At 59.4% G+C, this 23,160-nt stretch overlaps 1 protein-coding gene across 2 annotated transcripts in view; it reads left to right on the forward strand.

Annotated features, from left to right (window-relative positions):
• Window positions 1-23,160, forward strand: part of RASGEF1A (RasGEF domain family member 1A) — a 70,233-nt gene that overhangs the window by 44,365 nt on the left and 2,708 nt on the right. For both annotated transcript variants that reach the window (XM_050804314.1, XM_050804313.1), the window contains exons 2-10: window positions 14,423-14,626; window positions 17,129-17,251; window positions 18,498-18,635; window positions 19,556-19,777; window positions 20,189-20,263; window positions 20,656-20,748; window positions 21,227-21,329; window positions 21,408-21,487; window positions 22,229-22,420. In XM_050804314.1, the coding sequence (XP_050660271.1) occupies window positions 14,429-14,626; window positions 17,129-17,251; window positions 18,498-18,635; window positions 19,556-19,777; window positions 20,189-20,263; window positions 20,656-20,748; window positions 21,227-21,329; window positions 21,408-21,487; window positions 22,229-22,420 (1,224 nt within the window). In that variant the 5' untranslated portion in view covers window positions 14,423-14,428. The remainder of the gene's footprint in view (window positions 1-14,422; window positions 14,627-17,128; window positions 17,252-18,497; window positions 18,636-19,555; window positions 19,778-20,188; window positions 20,264-20,655; window positions 20,749-21,226; window positions 21,330-21,407; window positions 21,488-22,228; window positions 22,421-23,160) is intronic.

Here is a 23,160-nt window from a genome sequence, read left to right on the forward strand (position 1 = left end):
AGCCACCACACCTGGTGAGATAGGGTCTTGCTCTGTTGCCCAGGCTCTGTCACCCAGGGGTGCAGTGGTACGATCTTGGCACACTGCATCCTTTACCTCCTGGGCTCAAGCAATCCCCCTACCTCAGCCTCCTGAGTAGCTGGGACTACAGGTGCATGCCACTGTCCCTGGTTAATTTTTTTGTAGAGACAGGGATCTCCCTGTGTTTTCCAGGCTGGTCTTGAATTCCTGGGCTCAAGCAATCCTCCCACCTCAGCTTCCTAAAGTGCCGGGATTACAAGTGTGAGCCACTGTGCCTGGCCGTTTATTTTGAGACCCTAAGGACCACAACACGTTATTACACATTCCTGTGTACTGGTCTGCCCAGTGTCTAACCACCGGTTACCAGCCCCCAGGGCCAGGGGACAGATACACAGCATGTGACAGGAGAGCTGCTTGTGTCCACAGCATGGGGAGCATGCTTGTGTCCACACACGTCCACAGTCAGGACGTGTGTCTGGGTGCTGTTTCCCAGAGGCTGCTGGGCTGAGCATGCCCATGGCTCTGTGACCCAGCAGGGAGCTGGGTGCCCCTGCCCTTACCCCCATGACTGGCCCAGAGAGAGCTCCCTGCTCCCACAGTCATCTGCCAGGAGGATGACAATTCAGCTGAGGGAAATGGATTTTTATTTGTTTTGAAACACAAAGGAAAGATCTTTGCTCAGCCTAATTAGTTATCATTTAAAAGAACCATATGGTTTTTATTCTATATTCCAGCACCCTAGTTGGCTGTGGAGGGCAGAGGCTGCAGCTCACCTGGAACAGGTCTGTTTATGTCCTGCGCGGCTGGCCATCCCTTCCCACCTCTGGAGGCCCTCAGCCCTGACCCCGCCCGCTCACTGTCTCTCTCTCTTGGTCATGGGCTGCTGCTTCGGGGCTGACTCCAGGGCTGGCTGGATGTGGGCAGTGTGCCCGAGTGGGCCTGGGCAGGACAGGTTACTGGTGCCTTCCTACTGGAGCCGGCAGGTGCCCTGGCCACTGCCCAGAACTGATGAGCAGCAGGACACCCTACTCTGTCTTGCCATCGTCAGTGGACAACCCATCTAGGACAGGGACCCCAGAGGGCTGATTTCACTTGGGGTGGAATCTGCACACTGCTTCCCAGCCCCCTCCTCCATGGCACCCTGAGGGTCTCCCTGGAAAGGACAGAACTGACCACCAAGGTTGCCTGAGTTTGCACATGACCCCATCCAAGCCTGTGCCCAGCTCTGCCCCTGGGAGGCCTAGGGCTACCCACCCATCTGCAGGAGGCTCCTGTTACCCCTGCAGAATCTGATGGTATCAACCCAAGAGGGAGCGAGGCCAAGGGGAGGGGGTACAGGGACCCCCAGGCAGCCGGAGTGGGAAGCCAGGCTGCCAGCGCCTGCTGGGAAAGGGCAGGGGTTCCCTGAAGTCCCACCTCCTGCATCCGTGGGCCTCTTGAGTCTCAAGAATGGAATGGTTCTTCGTGGACAATGACATTCTGTGCCCTGAGCAGGCCCAGAAGAAGCTGACTAGACAGAAAGGGAAAAGGGAGACTGGGCAGAATCTGAGGAGTGTGAAGAGGAGATGGCCAGATTCCTTCAGTCAATTCAAATTGTATTGGGTAATAGAAGGGAATTCAGAAGGAAAAAATGAATCATGTGTCTGTAACAAAGCTTTAATCATCTGCGTCGCGCCTGTGGCCGGGCCTCTGGAGCGGGCGCCCTTGCGAGGTGCTGTCCTGCTGGTTCCCATGGCAGCCGCCTCCTTGTTGGAGTCCGGCCTGCGGCCCTTGGCCAGGTCCCGGGACTGCCCTGGCCAGCCTGGAAGGTTCACCAAGGTAAATCCAGCCCTTCTTCACAGCACTTGAAGTTTGGCTTATGTGAAACAGTGTGGCTCCTGCCTTCTGATGCCTGCCTGGCCTGGAGGATGGAGAGGCAGGGGCTGTAGGGAGCTCCCTGCCCTGCTGCAGGAATGGGACCAGCATGTGCTCCCAAGGACTGTGCTGCTGCAGAGGCCACAGGAGTTGAGAGAGAGGAGGGTGAGGACTGGAGAGGTGACTTGCAGGGGAGTGTCACCCCCAACGCCACCCACCCCTAGACCAGAGCCAGCTCTGAGTCCCCCATGCCTGGGACAGGACAGTGCAACCAGGTCAATGGGTCCACCTGCCTAGAAGCAGGAGGCAGCTTCTGCTCGCTTGTTGCTGTCTGCAGCAGGTGCACTGGCTGTCCCTTGCATGGGAGGTGAGGACTCAGAAGTGGGATGAGGGAGGGGGCGGCACCAGCTCCCAAGAGCTGTGTGTCTAGGGAGGCAGCTGGATAACCTATAGGACTGCTAGTGCTCTGCAGTGCCGATGCCATCAGAGCCCACCAGGCATTGAGCCTGTCCTGAGCTTCGTGGCTTCACTTAGTGCTCACGGTCACCTGGGAAGAAGGTGCTGGAGGTGGCATCTCACAGAGGAGGGTGCCGGCTCCCAGCTGGAGTGGGGCCCACTCCCTTACCACTGGACACCCAGCCTATGCCTAGATCCAGCCTGGGCCTGCAGCCGGCCCCTGCCCATCTGCTGTGCTGGCCTCAGCAGATTGGACAAGGGCTCCTTGGAGTCAAGGGAGACACGTTTCAGCGCAGTCAGGACGGTCTGAGAGCTGGGGTTTGGGGGTGGGGAGGACATATGAGTGTTGGCTGGGTGGTTGGGGGAGATCCCTTCCTGCCCTGGGTCAGGGAGTAGGAGGTGGATGCATGCCGGTTGAGGGAAGGGGCTCTGATGTGACCCACCTGCTGTTGAGGGCAGGCCGGGGGCCAACCTGGGCAGAGTCAGGGTGTGGCTTCTAGAGTCCTGGCTTTAGTCCCTCTAGCAGGCACTAGAATCTCAGAAATGGTGGAGACAAAGCCCCAGACTCTCCCAGGCAGGTGTCACTCACCTGCACATTGTGGATAGACGATGTCCAGAGGGGTTGGGCAATGGCCGGTCACCTGGCCTTCTTCCACAGAGCTGGGAGGACCTGGGGGTGGTGGAGGGGCTGGTCTGTGGCTGGCCACCCAGCCTTCTTCCACAGAGCCGGGAGGGCCTAGGTGCAGTGGGGATGGAGGCGCTGAGATGGGTTGTCCAGCGCCTGGGACTGCAGTGCCAGCTTGGAGAGAGCACCGTAGCCCTGGTGTGGGAAGAGGGAGCATGAGCGAGGGACACAGGTCACCAGGACAGGGGTGATAGAGAAGTGGGAGCCAAAAGGGGATGGAAGGGCTGGGAGCTGCCTGGGGCAGGCACCCCTCCTCTCAGCTCCATACAGGTCCCCCAGCCTTATGCTGGGATGGGCCGGGTCCCAGCGCGCTCCGCCAGCTGAGGGTACAGCAGCCCCACTGGGTCTGTGGGCCATCGGCTCTCCTCACTTGGGCTCCCCTGCCGGTGAGTGACATCCAGGAAGTGAGGGTGGCCCCTACCTCATTTCTCTCCCTCCACCGTGCCTCTCAGTGCAGGTGGGACCCCAGAGGCCTCTTTTTACTGGTCTGGGAATGCAGCTCTGGACTGGCAGGGTCAGAGGATGGGGAAGGGTGTGTAAGTTGGGAAGGGTGAGTGGCAAAGGAGGTGCAGCTGCCTCCGCCATCTGACCAATGCTGATGGAGCTCGGGAGGGAGATGGGGTGAGGTCTGTCCTTGCTGCATGCTGCGTGGAGGAGGCCCCTAACCTCCTTCCCCCTCCTCTGCCACCCCATGCAGGTTCCTATCCCATCAGGAGCAGTGTCCCGCTTTCTTTCGTCCCTGAGGGTGACTGAGCCTTCAAGCCAAGTGGGCACACTCAGCCCTCTACCTTCCCCAAGGCGGGCAGCTTCTTCCCTGTGATGTGGCCTACTGCCACATCCCGACGGCCTTCTCTGGGTGGGGGCAGCCCCTGGGCCGGCTACCTAGCACTGTCTCCTATCCAGGAGGGGGTCAAAATCCTCACTGAGGCAAAGGGCCCACTGAAGGTTTGGCAAAAGATGTGCATTTGCACGAGGAATCTTGTAACCGTGGTGTCTGCCTCCCATACACTCAAACAAGCACTTCACTTACAAATTGCACCTGACTCCCTGCTGAGCCCTCCCCGCTATGTAAGGTGAGGACCCCCACAAGATGGTCCCCCAAGGGAATCAGGAACCATCTGCTACATCCTGGGAGAGCCTCCTGGGGAGGGGAGCCTCATTCCCGATGTCCTGGTGGGAGGAGCCCAGACCCTCGCAGAGTGGGGCAGGCGGCCCACCCACTGTAGGCACAGACCCTGAGTACCGATGACAATGGTGGTGGCGGTGGGATGTGCCCGGGGTGCTGGTGGCTCCAGCGCCCCTGCTCCTGGCAGGGTGGGGACCAGGCCAGGTTGGGGGGCAGCCTGGCACTGCTGGGGACCCTGACCCTGGCACATCACAGGTCCAGGTTTAGCAGAGCCGACACACACATCATCAGTCAGTGCATGTTTTGGAGCGAGTGAGCCAGCCAGGAGGTGCCCCAGGGAGCGTTTGCCAGAGAACTAATGGGCCAAAGCTCCCAGGCCTTGGCGCCAGCCCTTCTGTTCACTCACTCCGCTAGTCCTTTCCCAGAAGCTCCTTCCAGTCGGCTGAGGCCTCACCTCCGCAGGGAGGCCAACCTCACAGCCCAGACAGAGGTTACTGCTTTCCCACTCATATTCCTGACCTTCTCTCTCCTCTGTTGGAGCACTGATTCTCTCTTAACCCGTAATATCATGTTGCCATCTGTGGCCATTATGTGTGGCACCACACAGGCTCTGTGGGGTGCTCTCTGGGGCCAGAGAGCCCTGTTTTTTTTCCCTGGTGTATCTCCAGTAGGGATCATTACCACTTGTGAATGAATGAATGAATGAATGGGCAAAGAATAGGGCTCCGGGAACACCCACCTCCTTCCCCAGCCCAGTGCCGATAATTTCAGAGAACTGGTAGGTTATCCCTTGAAGGGCAAAGGGCCCTTTCTGTTGGGTCCATGGCATGCATCGAGCCCAAAGAATAGGGCTCCAGGAACACCCACCTCCTTCCCCACCCCAGTGCCGATAATTTCGGAGAACTGGCCGGTTATCCCTTGAAGGGCAAACGGCCCATTCTGTTGGGTCCATGGCATGCATCCAGCCCAGCCCAGGTAGGTGCGTGGGTCCCTCCCCTCCTGAGGCCTACCAGTGTCATGGCACAGGGCTGCCCCCGGCTCCCTCCAGGAGCACGCTTTCTCCGCCAGCCAAGAGAGGGGAGACAGGCGAGATGTGTAATTTTCAGTTGCTAATTGTGATGCCCTGCAGCTTGCTGAGCTAAAAATAGTCTCCATTTTTGTTGAGTAGGTTAAAAAATAGAAGCCCACGTGCTGCCTCAGAAAGAAACCCCCCTGCCAAGGCTGGCAGAGGCAGGGGGCTGGCTCGAGCCCCTCCTCCACCTCCTGGCAGATCCCTGGGACTCATGCATGATGGGCCCTGAGGGCTGTTTTTGTCCCAGTTTTCCAGGAAGCTGAGTTTCTTAATTTGAGGTCCACGGATGAGCTTCTGAGAGCTCATCGGTCCCCAGAATCATCTGCAGAAGGTCATGGGAATGTGTGCTTGTCCACACGTCTGGGCCAGGGCTTTAGCCTGCACTTGATGCTCGGGGGGCCATGCCCCCGCCAGGCGCTCTCAGGGGTAATGCTGAGGTCTGAGTAACAGCAGGGCAGACCTGGGCAGACCTGGGCAGACCTGCACATTACGGCCTCGTGGGTCCTGTGAGCTGAGCCTCAGTGTTCCCATCTGAGAAACGGGCCTCTCCGGGCTGCCTCCCTGGATGAGGGAGAATTGCATTGAGATGAGTCATGGAATGGCAGCACACGGCTCACTCTAACTCCTAATGATGCACACTTAAAGCAAAGCAAAGTTAGTCAAGTGAAGGCAAATCCCTGCTTTGGAAGTTTCCAGAACTGCAGACTCCAGGATCCAGAAGGGGTCCTAGAATTCCGACAGTGTGCTAGATTCCGACAGTGTGCTAGAATCCTGCCCTAGACCGCTCTTCCCTTTGAAATTGAACGGAGGCCTGACCCTGTTCATGTCTGGCTGTGCAGGAGACTTTGTCCCCTCCTGCCCTGTTGTCCCCACTCTGCTGTGGTGGGGCTGGCGGTGTTGGAGGATGGCTAGTTACCCCATGGGGCCACCTTCTGATGCTCCTCCCATAGTCCCTTTTGGGGAGCTGGACAGACGTACTCTGTGCACACACCCCTGAAGGGGGGCAGGGTGGGTCAATACTCATTGACCCCTGCGTCCCCCTTCCCCGGGGGTCTTTTATGAGGCCACAGTGGTGTCAGGCCTCCCGTGGCTCTGTTGGGTCTCCTCATTGCTGGGCATCCTCAGTGCAGGACACAGAAAGAACACTCGGGAGTGGGAAGGGACCCAGCTGCTGCCCAGGCCCGGACACATGAGTGGGTGCACAGGAAGATGACACACACATCAGAGCCTGGCTGCAGTGAGGCCACGGGTGTGAGCTGGGAGCCACTAGGCCTCCATCGTAGCTGCAGCTCTCAGGGGCTCCTGGGTGACAGGGCAGGGTGCAAGGTCTCAGAGCCCATGGCTGGAGTTTGAGTGGAGGGAAGGACTGTGCATCAGCTCAGGAAAGGTGTACATGCTGTGTGGCTGCCCCTCCTGAGGAGTGCATCCAGCTTTTGCACACATGAGGCCAGAGGCAGATGGCCTCTCTCTGTGTGCTGCCTGGGGGGCAGGCATGGGCCACATTAGAAAGCTGGGTAGCAGGCTGGGTGCGGTGGCTAAACCCTGTAATCCCAGCACTTTGAGACGTTGAGGCATGCAGATCACTTGAGACTGGTCAGGAGTTCAAGACCAGCCTGGCCAACATCGTGAAACTCTGTCTCTACTAAAAATACAAACATTAGCTGGGCATGGTGGTGTACACCTGTAATCCCAGCTACTCAGGAGGCTGAGGCAGGAGAATCGCTTGAACCTGCGAGGTGGAGGTTGCAGTGAGCCAAAATCGTGCCACTGCACTCCAAGCTTGGGTCACAGAGCAAGACTCTGTCTCAAAACAAAAAAACAACAAAAAACTCTCCAACGTCTCTTGAAGAGGCTGCAAAAAGGAATGTCATTCATGCTCTTTGGCAAAAATATCCCTCTTTTCCTCTCTCTCCCAGGATCTCTCATGGCACTGGGGCTGCATAGGGTCCCTCTTACTTTCTTAAAAGGCTGGAGTTTCTCACATCCTGGCTGCCCCCTCCCCTCTTCTCACCCTGGACCCTTAGTCTAGCCACTTCCATTCTTCCTCTCTATGCTTTTTTCCTCTCCCCAAGCTATTCTTTTCTTTTATTCATATGTAGTATTTTACATAGTTACGGGGTACATGTATTTTTTACATGCACGGGGTTGTAATGATCAAGGAAGGGTATTTGGGGTGTCCATAATCTCGAGCATTTATCATTTCTATGTGTTGGGAACATTTCAAGTCTTCTTTCTCTTTGGAAGTATGTAATACATTACTGCAAACTATAGCCACCTGAGTCTGTTATGGAATATTAGAACTTATTTCTTCTATCTAAATGTGTGTCTGTACTGGTTGCCTAAGCTATCTTTGTTTCCTGCTCCTGCCCTCTGGTAGCCATTATTCTACTGTCTACCTCCATGATACCAAGGTTTTCAGCTCCCACCTGAGTGGGAACATGCAGTGTTGGTCTTTCCGTACCTGGCTTGCTCCACTTAACATAGTGCCCTCCACTCTCAGTGCTGCGTGCTTGGCACAGTGTCTTCCTTGGTGTGAAGGGGCGTGTGCATCTGTGTGTGCATGTGTGCACCTGTGTGAACCTGTGTGTGTGAGTGTTGTGGGGGGAGCTGTGAATATTCAGAAGCTAAAGTTTTAGGCTATGTCCCCTAAAAGTGCCTCTCCCCTGAGTTGTACTGAAGCCAAGCTCCAGAACATACCCACTGCAAAAGGTCCCAGAGATCCAGGGCTGTGTTCCCGCAGTCCCTCACCCAGGCTGAGCAGAGCCCCGAGAGCAGCGTTCACTTGCACCGAAGCACGCCCCGCGTGTGAGCACTCATGCTAGGCTGGAAGCCACACTCCACGTGTGTCCCTGCCACCCCCGCCCTCCCCACAGCCACCATGAGGTTCAGGTGCCAGTGCCACTAAGGCTCACACAGACGGAGGAACTGCCCCAGGCCGACCGCCGATGGGAGGCCTGGCCCACTTGTGGATGCAGGCTCCTGGCCTCTCCCCTCCTGGCACTTTGGCGCCATCAGCATGTGGCTGTTCTAGAGTCAGAGGGGATTGAGAAACCAGATGACAGCCCTTCCTCTACCCTACTCACTCTACGGGGTGGTGCAAGGTCTCAGAGCCCATCTTAGACCTGAGATCAGAGCTCAGGGAAATGTTGGCTGTGCTCGCTTTATTGGGAAGCACAGTCCCGGGCAGCGGGAGGCCGGGAGCGAGTGGAGAGATGCCGGGATGTGTTCCAACATCAGCTGGTGTCCCAGTCATCTCTGGGGAGGCTCTGTGAAACTTCTGTGTCTCAAAACAGTGCCTCTGGGGTGAGGATTCCTACAAGGTGTTAACCTACCCCAGCCCCAACCTCTCCCAGGGCTGGCGGTGTCGTGTGTGTCCATGGTCCTAAGGGCCTAGGTCAGAGGCCACAGGTCAGAAGCAGTGGCACCCAGTGCTGGGCCACTGGGCACCATTGAGGGAAGGCCTAGATGTGGGCGGCACAGAACCACATATCTGGTTCCGCTCCAGGCACACAACCGCACTAACTTCCGTCTCTCACTTCAACCTCACTGCAACCCTGCAGGGAGGCAGGACGAGACATTCCACACCCAGTGTCCAGCTGAGGAAGCAGGCTCAGGGCCACCCAGAGGCTTCCTGCAGGTGTGGGGACAGAGCCTGTTCTCTGGCATGCTCTGCAGTCCCAGGCCCAAGATCTGCAACTGCGGGAACAGACTCAGGTGTGCAGGGCTGCGGACAAGGGCATGAGAGACTGGGGTGCAGCTGTGGGGGCCTCTCAGGATAGTATCCCCTGTGGCAGACCAAGGCGGGACAGCAGCAGGACCCCATGAGTCACTTCATCCTCTGGGGGACAGCAGCACATGTGCCAAGTGGGGCACCTTGGGTCGAGCCTGAAAAGGCTGGGACAGCCACACTCAGGCGGAGTAGTGGAGGCCTGGGGAGAGCCCTGTGCCTTGTTGTCTGCCGCCTCCCCTCTGGCCTGCTGCAGCGCATCCCGGCAGGCAGGTGGCAAGGGGTCTCTAGGTTCAGCCTCTCTCAGGCAGCCTCCACTCCAGGCCTCCCACAGTGCTGCTGAGGCTGTGCAGGGCAGGAGTGTGACCCTCAAGGCCCAGCCAGGATGACTTGGGCTCAGATACAGGGAGGACCCCCTTCTCAAATGTTGCCCCCAGAGAGCCAAGTAAAGCCAAGTATGGAAACTGGCTCTCTCCCGAGATGGAAGAGGGCCCCTCTCTCACCAGCAGGCTGGGCCTCTGGACTGCCCTTGTGCCCACCGGCCCTGCGTGGGAGGTGAGAAGGGAGTGAGGCGCGTGCTCCAGGAGACAGTGAGTCACTCTTCCCCGCCTCACTGTGAGCACGTTTCTTCTGTGTTGATTAGCTCTATAATTAGGAGGCACTTTCCTTCCTGCCTGAACAGAGGAGGGGCTGCAAGGAGCCAGAGGGACTGCTGGGTGAAAGCCTGTCCCCCACTCCCTGCAAGGGGCTGCTTCTCCAAGGAGTCAGAGGGGCTAGTGTAGGGTGCAAGCCTGTCCCCAACTCCCTGCAAGGGGCTGCTGCTCTTCCAGGTGAGGGTTGCCACAGACGTTGGTCTGGCACACTGGCTGGCCCTGGCCCCGTCTGTGCCTACATCCCGGGGGAAGGGGGAGGGTGCTTCCTGAGCCCTTCACAGGGTCTGCTGCCTCGAGATGGGTCTGATGCAGCCAGCAGCAGCTGAGGCAGGAGAGAGGCTCCCCGTGCTTCGTGGAAGTCTGTGGAAGATGCCAGTGCCTCTTCTGCCCCTGAGACCCGTTAAATTAGAGTTGTTGGGGTGGGGGTTAGGCATGGTGTCTTTGAAAAGTCGCCACGTGGTGCTGGTGTGCACGTACTACAGCCGAGGGCCTGCCCTGGTTTATTGATTGATTGATTGAGGCAGGCTCTGGTTCTGTTGCCCAGGCTGGAGTGCAGTGGTATGATCATGGCTCACTGTAGCCTCAACCTCCTGGGCTCAAGTGATCCCCCAGACTCAGCTCCCCAAGTAGCTGGAACCACAGACATGTGCCACCACACCTAGCTAACTTTTCTTTGAATTTTAGTAGAGACAGGGGTCTCTATGTTACCCAGGCTTGTCTCCAACTCCTGGGTTCAAGCGATCCACCCACCTCGGCCTCCCAAAGTGCTGGGATTACAGGCATGAGCCTCTGTACCCGGCCCCTGCCCTGGGTTAGCCAGTGCAGCTTACCTGGAGGCTGAGGCTCTCACGCAGGTGGGCTTCCCGGGCCTTCCATTCACCTGCATATGATTCATCTGGTGTCTTGCTCAGCAGCGGTTGTGACCCAGCAGGCCTGGCCTGGAACTTGCGATCTGCACTTTGACAAGCGACAGGTCATGCTGTAGCTGCAGGTCCAGCGGCCACACTTGGAACTGAGAGGCTGTAGGGGAAGGGTCTAGAACTCTAGTGTGCAGCTGAGCTACCTGAAGGGGGAGCACTGGGCCCAATCCCACCAGTTTCTGGCTCAGGAGAAGGTGCTGCTCCTGCTTCGGGGACCACACCTGGCCTTAGAGCATCCATGCAGGGTCTGGTTCTCTGGGGTCAGGGTGGCCTGCTCTGTCCAGGCCAGCCCCAGCTGGACTTGGGGTGGAGGTGATGGTTCCCACAAATGCTGGTTGAGCAAGCTGGCCCGCCACAGCCCTGTCTCTGCCTAGCCCTGGGGGGGCTTCCTGAGCTCTCCACAGTGCCCAGACACAAACGGCCAGTGTGTCTAGAATAAGCAGTGCCTCCTGTGTGGGCTGGAGAGGTGCTGAGCAATCATGCTGGTGGGAGTCAGCTCTTGGGGGTGAGGAGCCACCTGGTGCCCAGCACCTTACACAGGGGCTCCTCTGATCCTCCTTGCAAACCCCTAAAGTAGTGCTCCCTGTGCCCATTTTATAGACAAAGAAATTAAGGCTCCGAGGGTTTGAGGATCTTGATACAGCCAAGACAGGTGGTGGAGCCAGGCTCAGACTTGGGCCCTCTGCCTGCCCCTGCTGCTTGCTCGGTGTGAATCCTGGCACTGCTGCCCTCTGGCTGTGACCTGGGGCAGTTACTGAGCCCTCACCTGCGTAAGGGAATAAAGGGTTCTCTGGGAGCATAGGGGGTGATTGTGAGGAGTAACTGGGATTCTTCAACTCTAGCATTGCCATTTTCAGTGTTCAGCACCCTGGCCATCACTGTATCATGATCGCTATTGCTGTGACTGGAGCCAAGGGCCCAGTGTGCAGTTCTTCCCTGGGAAGGGGCCGCCTGGGGGTAGACACAGCTGTTCAGATACACAGGTTTGCAGTTGCACATCGAAGTGCCTGTCCCTGCTGTTGGGGCGAGGAGGAAGCAGGTGCAAGAACAAGTGACCTCAGGGCTGGGTGGGGGTGGCCGGCAGGGGACCCCGCAGGGGAAGTGCTGTCATCATCACCATTTCACAGCTGGGAAGGTCGAGGGCTGGCCAGAAGCACCCAGGAACAAGGAGTGGGCCTGCTGTGGGGCCAGGATTCCTGCCCGGGAAAAGCCATGTAGTGAACCTGCCTCTCCACTTGGCACTGAGCCCTGGAGACCCTCCTCGAAGTGCTCCATAGCTGGGCAGGGTTGGGCCCTGCTAGGCTTGAGCTTTCAGGAGTAGAGGCTCATGGGGCATCCCCCAGACCTGCAGGGTCTTGGTTTAAAACTGTTGAATGCAGGAGACCTAGCACTGGGCCATGTCCCCAGGTGGGTCTCCAGGTAGGCAGGACAGAAGGAACCCAGAGCACCCCACCTCTCAGGTCAGTGTGGCTCCACACGGGCCCCCTCAGGCTCTGCTGACTCCCCGAAAGGATTGTGAGCATGTGCAGAACCCCTGGTTGCCTGGGACATTCCTGCATGCTCCTCCTCCAGGCCCCCACCCTTGAAGGTGACCAGCTCCCATGTGGCCTTCCCAGCCCCCCTCTGGCTGCTGACCAGTGGGCCGGGTCCCCAGGCTGGCTTCTCAGCTGCTAGGCAGGCCTCCCGGCACTGAGGCAGGTCTCTCTGAAGGCTGGACGTGGAGTGGCCTTGCCTTGTGGGGGATCCGCTGGGGCTGAGTTTGTGGGGTGTCAGAGTGCATCCCCCACATACTACCTCCTGATCAGAGCAGCCTGCAGTGGGAGAGGCCAGTGGCATGGCAAATGCCCTCTCTGATGACTCCAAGAGCTTGGGGTGAGGAGGCCCAACTGACCAAGGTTACCACCTGCTGGTCACCTTTTGAACCCAGAACTGTGATCTTGGGGAAGTTGTCTCAGAGTGCATTGGCCTCAGGTAAGATGCCTGAGACAGTGCTGAGCAGCTGTGGGCAACAAGGGGTCTGTGAGCCCACCTTCATGACTTCATTGCACAAATGGTCACTGAGTGCCACCCTGGGCCAGCAATAGGACACACAAGTGAATGATACAGCCACTTCTGGCTTTGTGGGTCAACAGTCTAGGTTAAACCCAGGGAGTCTTCCTGGAGGTGGTGACACCTAGGCTGGACTTGGAACTCCTGGAGTTTCCTTTGAGTTCCTTCCCACTGTGCCTCAGTTTCACCATCTGAAAAATGAAGGATTGGCTCACATCAGTGGTTCTTGGGCTGGAGTAGAGGGTGTGTTGGAGTACAGAAGCAGCCACCCTGAGTTTCTGACCAGCAGGTCTGGGGCTAGGCCTGAGAATGTGCATTCCAACTTGTGTGAGGCACCACTGCTGGCCTGAGTTTGAGGGGAGCATTGTGTGAGTCTGAGCCATGACCTCCCTGCCCTGGAGTGGGGACAGCACTGAGCCTGGGGGCCTGGAGATTCCACCCAGCCTCATCGTGGGGCCTTTGGTTGCGTTATTGCTCTCCTTGCTAAGGATTTTCTAAGAATTCCAAGGAAACCTTTAGGCATTTGGTGGGAAAACCAGTGTCATCTGGGCCGGATGCCCTTTTTTCCCTGGTGGCAGGGACAGGGACGTGCTGTGTGTGTGTGTATGGGGGGCGGGCGGCGGGCAGGTGGTCCGCTCTCTGCTTGTAAGGCCCCTACAGGGCAGGGGCCCACGGTCCTGTCATGGCACTGAAGTAATCATGGCAACATGCTCTGCCCAGAGGGGAAACTAAGGCCAAAATGGCAGGAGGGCCTGGCTCCTCCACCTGACCTCAGCTGCTGGCACCTGTGCTGCCTTCCCTTGAGGGCCAGGAGGGTGAGGCTGGCTCTGTGTGCAGACAAGGCCATAGACAGGCCACCCCTGGCTCTCAGGCTGGCAAATGCTGCATTGCCCAGTCTCCACTTGGCTTCTCCCAGGCATGGTTGGCTGTCTGGGGCACTGGGGAAACAGGCCCAGAGGGCTTCAGACTCCCTTAGGCTTCACAAGAACTCCCAGCTGCAGGGTGTGGTGAGACCCTGAGCCCCGTCACAGCGGGCCATGCCATGGAGGACAGTCCCAGTGTGGGCACCGAGCCCGCCAGGAGGCCCAGCTGCTCAGACATCTGCATCTCAGGAGCATTCAGATTCACTCAAAGCCAGTTCCAGATCTCTCTCCAGCCCCGCCCACCTCATATTGGTCAGCCGCTCGGCCCCAGACCTTCACCGTGTGCAGTGGCCCTGCTCACCACTCCTGCTACCACCTGCCTGAGCAAGCTCTCCCTGGGCTGTGGCAAGACCCACCGTCCACGCGGCAGCCACCACAAGTCAGACCACTGTGCTCAGAGCCCCAGGCTCCCACCTCACGAAGCAGCACATGCAGCCTGTGTGTCCGGCCCTGAGTCCTCAGACTGCCCTCTCAGCTCCCGGCTGCACACATCTCTGGGTCAGGACCTCGGCACCCGCTGTCCCTCATGCCTAGGGTGTTCCTTTCTTATCCTGGGAGCTGCGTGGCCAGCCCCATCAGTTGTTCACAGCCCTCTCACCCCAGGCGGCCCTGACTGCCCACCACGGGCTCCCTGTCCCTCCTCGGACGATTTCTCCAGAGTTTCTCTTCTCTGCTGGCTCTGAGTGTCCAGGGCCCTGGAATGAGGCCTGGCCCGCAGGGAGCTGAAGACACAGTGATCAGATATGCAGCAGCTGGGGGACCACTGAGGAGCCCGCCTGCCCCTGCCCTGGGATGGGGGTGCCCTCTGCCAGTACTGCTGTGCCCCTGCCACGCACCCCTGTGCACATGCATGCAGGCTGCGGGCTGCCTGGGAGGAGGGTCTGTGGAGCTGTGGAGGCGCCTTTGATGCCTCATGTCCTTGCTCTTTTCTCCCAGGAAACTATGCCCCAGACGTCCGTTGTCTTCTCCAGCATCCTTGGGCCCAGCTGTAGTGGACAGGTGCAGCCTGGCATGGGGGAGCGTGGAGGCGGGGCCGGTGGTGGCTCCGGGGACCTCATCTTCCAAGATGGACGCCTCATCTCTGGGTCCCTGGAGGCCCTGATGGAGCACCTTGTTCCCACAGTGGATTATTACCCCGATGTGAGTGCGTGGGGCCTTGTGGAGTGAGACTAATGGGGTGACCTGGGCTCCAGCAGATGTCAGGTGTGGGAGGGAGGCCCCCACAGAGTGGTAGAGCTGGATGGGGCTGCAGGAGGGGCAGGGCAGTGGAGGGCCCAGGCCCACCTCCAGGGCCTTCTCTGCCTTCTGCTCTGCATACACCCCCAGCTAGCAGGGGGCCTGGGGGAACCTGCTGTGACTTCCCTGCTGCTGCCCCAGGCAGGAGGAGATGATCCTGGGGACACGGGAAGCAGAAACACACAAGGGCCGAGCAAGGCCCTGAGTTCTGAGCAGGGCCTCCAAGGAGGAAGAGGAGTTTTAAAGGGCAAAGCCAGCACTTGGGGTCCTGGCGAGGGCACGCCCAGCCCAGGTCCTGGAGCCTAGGGCTGAGCTGGGAAGCTGGTTTGTACATAAACCCTGGTGGTCCAGAATGAAGAGGAGATGGCCCGGCTTGCCGTGCCCTGTCAGCAGAGCACTGTTCAGGCTGACTCGGGGACTGTTCCTAGGCAACAACCCTAATCCTCCCTTTTCACCTCAAGGTGGCATGATACAGTATTGGAACAGAAAGCGTTCCCTTGTCAAGTGTGGCTTCCCTCCCTGTCTCTTAGCAGCAGTGGCACTGGGCCTGCCAGCTCCCTCTTGTGAGCTGAGCATTTACCCTCTGGGAGGGCCAGTCCTGCCCACGTCATGCTACCCCCTCTCCCTCCCTGCCCTGCTAGTCAGCCTGGGAGTTAGACAGCTTGCAGGGAGGTGGGCGGGAGGGATGCTGCCCTCTAGCTTCCAATGAACGGGGCTGCAGTCAGCCTGGCTTCACCACCTGCCAGGCTTCCTCTGCCTTCTGGGCTTTGGGTGAGGGGGCCTTGCCTTTCTGTTGCCCACTTCTCCTCCTCCTCCATCTGTCCTTCTGTCCGTCCCATAAGCCCTGTCAGGGTTTGGCTGGGGCTGGAGATGGCAGTGCAGACAGGCTGGTGAGTGCTCACAGGGCAGAGCCAGGGGAGAGGCCCAAGGCCCTGAACTAGTCCAGGGCAGGACCGTCTATGGGACATGGGCCTCATGCCGCAGCTGGAGAAGCCGCCCCTCTCAGAGGCCTACCCCAGAGGAGCCAACTTGGCGGTCACCCAGTGTGGTCCCTGTGCCCTGGGATCTGACCAGCTTCCCAGGAGAGGACAAAGGGATGGTAGGGGCAGGAGAGCCCAGTTGGGCATTGGCTCCTCTGCCAAGCATCTACCCCTCCCCTGCCACCCCACCGTTCCCCATGTGCACGGGTAGCTGAACACACTCACATATGCACACAAACACACACACATGGTCTCCGTGCTCCTCCTTGGAGATGCACAGGCTCTCCCCTTGGGTGCCCTGCCCTTGGCCAAGAGCTCCATGGCGGGCCTTTCCTCCACATCTTGGTTGTCTCCTTAGAAGGTGGACCCTGAGAGATGTGCTGGCTCTGACCCCCCAAGTCCCCATGCTGCACAGCCTGGGGCAGGGCGTGGGAAGTTTGCAGGATGTTAGAGGAGTCCCCGGTGCTCTAGGGAGGGCTGCGGTGGGCAGTGCCAGCCCAGGCCCCTGAGTCCTGCTCCAGGAGGCCTGTACTCTCAGCAAATACAACCTGGCTTGCTTCTGGCTAGGGCAAGAAAAACTGGGTTATTTGGGCTGGGAGTAGGGGCAGAGGCTCCTGGGCAGCCCAGCCTGCAGCAGCCACGTGGGGCAGAGTCCCTCTAGGGAGTCCCAGGCAGTCTCCCTGACCTGCAAGTCTACTCTGTCCACAAGCAGGAGCCAAAGTGAAGTTCCCACAGACACTGACCCTCATTAGACAAAAGGCCCAAGAACCCAGCCCATGAGGATCTCGATGGAGGGCATGTGGATGTGGTATGGAGGGGCCCTGCTCTGGCAGTCAGGGTCTAGGCCCAGAGCTGGTCAGAGAGTGCAGGGACCCCTACCACCATTGCTTCTCAGGCCCCGCCCCTGCTGATGGGGCCTCGACCCTGCTGATGAGGCCCCGCCCCATGGATCAGCCCTGCTCCCGATAGGCCCCGCTCCTGTGCCAACCTCCCTGCATCCCCCACCCTCCCCACCGCTGACCTCCAGCCCGGCCCACGAGGATCTGAAGAAGCAACTGGCTTGCATCCTGGCGCAGCGAGCCCCAAGGAGCCCTACCAACGTCCCAGGCTGGGGTTAGCCCTATGGTGGCTTGGGGCAGAGAGGGGGAGAATCCCAGTGGAGGAAGGCTGCTAGGAGCCCTCGGAGAGCTGCTGGGAGGCGGGGCTCGAGCTGTGCCTCCTAGGTAGGCAGGGCCGAGGTAGCAGTAAGAGGAGGAAGGGCCTGCAAGGCGAAGGGAACCGGGCAGGCGAAGGCATGGCCGCCGGACGGGCGGTGCTGGGCCTGGGAAGCAGCCGGGCCAGGTGAAGCAGCGCGGTGAGCCCCCGGGGGGCCTGCTTCCGCCGAGCCTCACCCTCCCTCCGCCCTCTCGCCGTCTCCTGCCTTCAGAGGACGTACATCTTCACCTTTCTCCTGAGCTCACGGGTCTTTATGCCCCCTCATGACCTGCTGGCCCGTGTGGGGCAGATCTGTGTGGAGCAGAAGCAGCAGCTGGAGGCTGGGCCTGAAAAGGTGATCCGGGGTCTGGCTGGGGCAAGGGCGGGGGCAGGGGGCGGGGTTCCGTGTGGAACCAGGGGTCGGGGTCAGGGCTAGAGTTGGGGCTTGGCCTGGCTGGGACTGTGGGACGGGGTCCAGGGTGGGGCCAGGGGATGGGGTCAGGGCTAGGGTTGGGGCGTGGCCTGGTTGGGGCAGGGGTGGGGTCAGGGCTAGGGTTGGGCGTGGCCTAGCTGGGGTTGTAGGGTGGGGTCCAGGGTAGTACCAGGGGGTGGGGTCATGGCTGGGGTTGGGGCGTGGCCTGACTGGGGCGGTGGGGTCTCGGGGCGGGGTCAGGGCTAGGGTTAGGCATGGCCTGGCTGGACTGGCGGGGCCTGGGGGCGGGGTCAGGGCTAGGGTTGGGGCGTGGCCTGGCTGGGGCTGTGGGCGGGTCTGAGTTGGGGCGTGGCGCCACACCAGGCTGGGGTGAGGTCTGGGATGGAGCTGTGGGTTGGGTTAGGGGCGTGGTGGGAGGGGGAGGCCCGAGCCGGCAACGTGGGCGGACTAGGTGGTGCAGGAGCCGGGGGCGAGGTCCAGCGGTCTGAGTGGGCTGGTGTGGGCTGGCGCAAAGTCTTTGTGGGAGCAGGAGGGGCTTGGCCCGTGGTGCGTTCTAGGGGATTGGAGGATGGGGGCGCGGCGACTGAGCCTCGGGCACAGTCCCCCCTCCATGGGGGTTGAGGCAGCGCGGGCATCTTCCGAGAGGGTCGAAGTCGTTTCAGCCAAGAGGGCCAGTCCCCATGCTCTAGGCCCTGTGCTGGGTGGGGTCGTGCGTGCCTGTGGACTAGGACGCGGGGGCGCGTCGCCTCTCCTCAGGGTCACACCCCTTTCAGCGCTGTCGCCCTGCTTTCAACCGCGGGGGGCAGACGGGAGCTCTCCTCTAACTGGATGGCTTGGCTTGGATTATTTTACTGTATTGTTTTTATGGGTGACTTCTCATTATAGCAAATGGAATTAGTTTTTTGTCACCTTAGAGATGGGGTAGGTTTTTTGAATATAAGTTTATTTAAGTGAAAAAGAAAGCCAACTTAAGGGAAAGGAAGAAGGAACCAAACAGGAGTCCTGTGGTGGTTCAGGTCTGGCCAAACTGCAGGTGGCACGCAGTTGGGGGCTGTGCCCAGCACAGGCCCTGGGGTGTGGCTCGGGGATGTGGGAAGCTTGCACAATTTGCCATCTTGTCCTCTGCTCTGCCCTGTGGGGCCTCACTCCGTATCCTCTGCTGCCCCAGGCCAAGCTGAAGTCCTTCTCAGCCAAGATCGTGCAGCTCCTGAAGGAGTGGACGGAGGCCTTCCCCTATGACTTCCAGGATGAGAAGGCCATGGCTGAGCTGAAAGCCATCACACACCGTGTCACCCAGTGCGACGAGGTGAGTGCTCTCTGGGCTCTGGTCAGGGTCCTTGGGTGTGTGTCAGGGTCTGCCCTTGGGAGGGCGGGGGCTTCGGGGATAATTCTGTATGTGGTCCCCTTCCATGTTACTCCCCCAGGAGAGTTGCTGGGTGGCCCCATTCAACCTCCCTTCCCCCAGATGACAGCTCAGCTGTCCAGCAGTGGGCCAGGGTCACTCATGATACTGCACACAGGGACCTTGCAGCCCAGTTGCAGGCCTGGCGATCATTGCCTCAGCCCTCTCCTGGCCCTTGCTGTTCTTGTCCCTGGAGTGGGAGCCTATTGAGAGTTTGTAAGGTTCTGCCTGTCCTGGATTAGTGAGAGGAGGTGGGGGTAAGGCTTTAAATAGGCCTCCCATTTTTCAAATGTCTTCACCCTTGCCTTTGGTGGAGAGAAAACTGGAGATGCCTGGGCCAACTGGGCCTCCACAGTAGAAGCATTCCCAGTGCTTAGCAGTACTCTGTTCACCTAGAGTACTCCAGGAGGAGCCAGGGATCCCAGGCTGCCCCCACCTAGGGGGCAGAGACTCCTGGCTTTGGCAGAAGCCTTTCCCATGCCTTGAACTGTTCTATGGGCCGCTCCTGCTGCAGGAAGCACCTCAGTGGGCCACCTCTGAAAAAGTCATGCTTTTCAGACCCAAAAGCTCAGCCTTGAGCCTGTCTCTGCCCTTAGCCTCGTTCTGCAGCAGGACAGCCCACTGAGACCCCTCCCCAGCAGTCCTCAGAGGAGCCCACACTGTGCCCCACTTTGTCCTTGAAGGCCTGAAGGCTGAGGTTTAGATAGGAGCTGTGGGCTCATATTGGTCAGGCACATCCCTGGAGGTGAGATGGATCCTACCCACAGTGGTGGTGGGCTTGCTGCCAGCCCATGCTGGCACCCTTATTGCCCTCAACCCCACAGGAGAATGGCACAGTGAAGAAGGCCATTGCCCAGATGACGCAGAGCCTGTTGCTGTCCCTGGCTGCCCGGAGCCAGCTCCAGGAACTGCGCGAGAAGCTCCGACCACCGGCTGTAGACAAGGGGCCCATCCTCAAGACCAAGCCACCAGCCGCCCAGAAGGACATCCTGGGCGTGTGCTGCGACCCCCTGGTGCTGGCCCAGCAGCTGACTCACATTGAGCTGGTCAGTGCTGCTTCATGCCCTGACTAGGGGGCGGGGGCTGCGGGACCACAGTGCCTCTTTCAGCACAGCACTGCAGGCCCCTGCTAGTCACACTGAGCCATCAGGGAAGCCCGCTTGCCAGTCCCAGCTGCTACACTTCATGCCAGGTGTGTGTCCATCTGAGTGGCGGGCACCTCTGTGCCTGGCACTCACATCCTCAGGAGCACAGCAGTGCTGTGTCAGTGGGAGGAGCTGGAGCAGCGTCGTCCTGCAGTGGGGACTGTAGTGGCCCTAGGATGGAGGACTGGCCTGGGAGGAGGTGAAGGTCCTATGCCCTGGGCAGCTCCTCCTCTCCCTGTGCCCACGCCTATGCAGTGCTGTCCCTTCTCCAGGGGAGGCTTGTCACCTTCCCTTTGCTGTCTTCCACCCCAGGACAGGGTCAGCAGCATTTACCCTGAGGACTTGATGCAGATCGTCAGCCACATGGACTCCTTGGACAACCACAGGGTAAGTGGGCCAAGGCCCGTGGCACCCCTGCCAGCCCTGTCTGCCTGGCACTTGCACTCCATGCAGGGTGGGTGTGGGCCTCACTTAGTGCCTCTGGAGTGCTGGGCCATGAGCCCTGATGGATGTGGCACTGGCCCTCCTAGCACCTGCTCCAAGAGGCCTTAGATGGCTGTGCTGGTCATGGATGATGAGTGCTGGGAAAGGTCACAGACTTGGGCCGGGGAGCCAGCCTGGCCTACCAGCCCTGCACTGGGCAGCAAGGAGCAGGCAGGCATGATCGAGGCTGCTGCAGTGTAGGCTGAGCCATGGCTGGGGACCAGGGCCAGCTGTGGGGACTGAGTTGTCCAGCCAGGGTTCTCCAGGCCCCCTATGACCTGGTGTGTCCTTTCCAGTGCCGAGGGGACCTGACTAAGACCTACAGCCTGGAGGCCTACGACAACTGGTTCAACTGCCTGAGCATGCTCGTGGCCACTGAGGTGTGCCGGGTAAGTACCGACGGCAGACATGGTGGGGTGGCTGCCATGCCCACACCCAGCGAGGCCCTGATCCTGCCCCAGAAGTTAGATGATGGAACTTTAAGAGTGAACGCACGAAGTCCCTGTTGCATTGTCAGGGCCTTGGTGGCCCCCCAACCCCAACATACAGCGATTCCTTCAGTGACAACAGACACCCTGTCCATGGAGTGCTCCCCATGCCCAGCACCATTTTTCTTGCCTGTGTGAGGCTTTGCAGGCCCTCACAGCCCTCTGGGGCAGATGGTGCCCTCCCTTTGATGACTGAGGAGCCTGAGCATAGGCTGTGCACATGTCTGGGCCTCCCAGACGCAGCCATAGACCTGGACCAGCCCACTGTGGCCAGAAGCTAAGTCCCAAGGTCCTCCCTGCCCCTCTGTTCCTCTTCCCGGTGGCCTCAGCTCCTGCTGTCCCCTGGCAGCGCTGTGCTGAGGTCACCTGCACCTTTCAGGTGGTGAAGAAGAAACACCGGACCCGCATGTTGGAGTTTTTCATTGATGTGGCCCGGGAGTGCTTCAACATTGGGAACTTCAACTCCATGATGGCCATCATCTGTGAGTGACTGGGCACCCAGGGTGGGACTGCTGTGTGGCCCGCCCCCCAGCCCTGACCCTACCTGCTGTCCTCTGCAGCTGGCATGAATCTCAGTCCTGTGGCGAGGCTGAAGAAAACTTGGTCCAAGGTCAAGACAGCCAAGTTTGATGTCTTGGAGGTAGGCACCTGAGTCCCTGTCACAGCTGCGAGCTGCACCCACTTTGTCCCGCAACGGCTCGAAGGGGGCCCTGACAGTGGGGGTGGGGAGCTGCTGTCCTCTCCCTGTGGTCAGCACCTACCTGCTGGCTGAGTTGGCCTGGCGTGTTCATCCTCCAGCAGTGGGGACTTAAGGTGTCCTCAGTTACTTCAGGCGGACCCGGCATCGCCTAAGGCGAGTTCCAGAGTGGAAGGCGGTTAAGCAAGAATTTGACAAGAGTGGGGTTGTGTTGGAAGACGCTGCCTTTTCCTTGGTCAGTGTCTCCAGGTCCTGGCTTGTCTAGATGGCCCAGGGGCCGGCAGACAGGATCATCTGCAGCCTTCCTCAGATGTGTGTGATCACAGAGTCCATTTTTGCAAAGCATGTGTCTTGTAGAGCTGATCAGGTCTGGGAGATGTTGATCTAAGTAGAGGAGCAAAGGGAAGTCTCAAAGGAAGGAGGGCGAGGGGGTCAGGCTTGGCAGGCAGGGCAATGACACTTCTTTATGGCTTTCCAGAGGATGCCGAGACCTGAACTCAGAAGCCCTGGCTCCAGAGCTCAGCCAGGCAACCTTGGGCGTCCCCTCCCCTGTGCTAATTCCCAGGCTGCCCAGGGGGCAGGTGCCTTCTCTGTCTGCTGCCTCCTGCTCTGCAGAGGGGTGTCTTGAGCAGGTCAGAGGGGCATGGGGCTGTGATGCTCACCAGGTCCTCCCTGTGCCCACAGCATCACATGGACCCGTCCAGCAACTTCTGCAACTACCGCACAGCCCTGCAGGGGGCCACGCAGAGGTCCCAGATGGCCAACAGCAGCCGTGAGAAGATTGTCATCCCTGTGTTCAACCTCTTCGTTAAGGACATCTACTTCTTGCACAAAATCCACACCAACCACCTACCCAACGGGCACATTAACTTCAAGGTGAGCTCAGCCCCATGGGGTCCCAGCACAGGGCAGGCCAGGTGGAAACTGTCTTGAGCTACTGGAGCTGCCAGCAGTAGCCCTGGGTCAGGGTCTGTGGGTTTCCTGAGCCCTGCCTGAGGTTCACAAGGGCCTTCAAGACCAAAAGCCTTATGGTGGGTCAGGGGTGCTGTTTGACTGTGAGGTTTGAGGTGCGCCTGTCTGTACTTCCGGGTGGGTGGCCTAGTTGCAGAGCTTGGAGTCACAGGGAATTGTATTTATCCAGGACCGTGGTTCCAGCCTGGCCCCAACAGGGAGACAGCCCTGTCCACCCCTGTGGGATTGGAAGTCAGGAGGGGTTTAGGTAGGAAGGGACTTGAGTAGGAAGGAGGCGGCAGAGAATTCCAGATGGAAGTGAAGAGCCTGCCTGGTGGGCCTGAAGGCACCTGCTGAGGATGGGAGGGTGGGACATAGGTGGCAGGGCAGGTGTAGGCGGCTCTGGGCTGCCGGATGCCTACCTCACACAGGTGAGGGGTGGGCAGGAGCAGGGATCCCTCTGAAGGTCCCAGAGAAGGGACATCATGACATGTTCTGGTTGGCGCCACTGGGCTGGGTGTGGATGGGGTGCCTGCCTCAGGCTGGAGTCATCAGTAGGGCCTTCTTTGGGTCCCTGCACAGAGAGGCAGAGACCCTGCTGCCGGCCTGATGGCCCAGGTGGAGGGCTAGATAGAGTGGCCTTGGGGGACACCTGCTGGCTCTGA

The sequence above is a fragment of the Macaca thibetana genome, chromosome 9 (assembly GCF_024542745.1).
Source record: "Macaca thibetana thibetana isolate TM-01 chromosome 9, ASM2454274v1, whole genome shotgun sequence".
NCBI classification, from domain to species: domain Eukaryota; kingdom Metazoa; phylum Chordata; class Mammalia; order Primates; family Cercopithecidae; genus Macaca; species Macaca thibetana.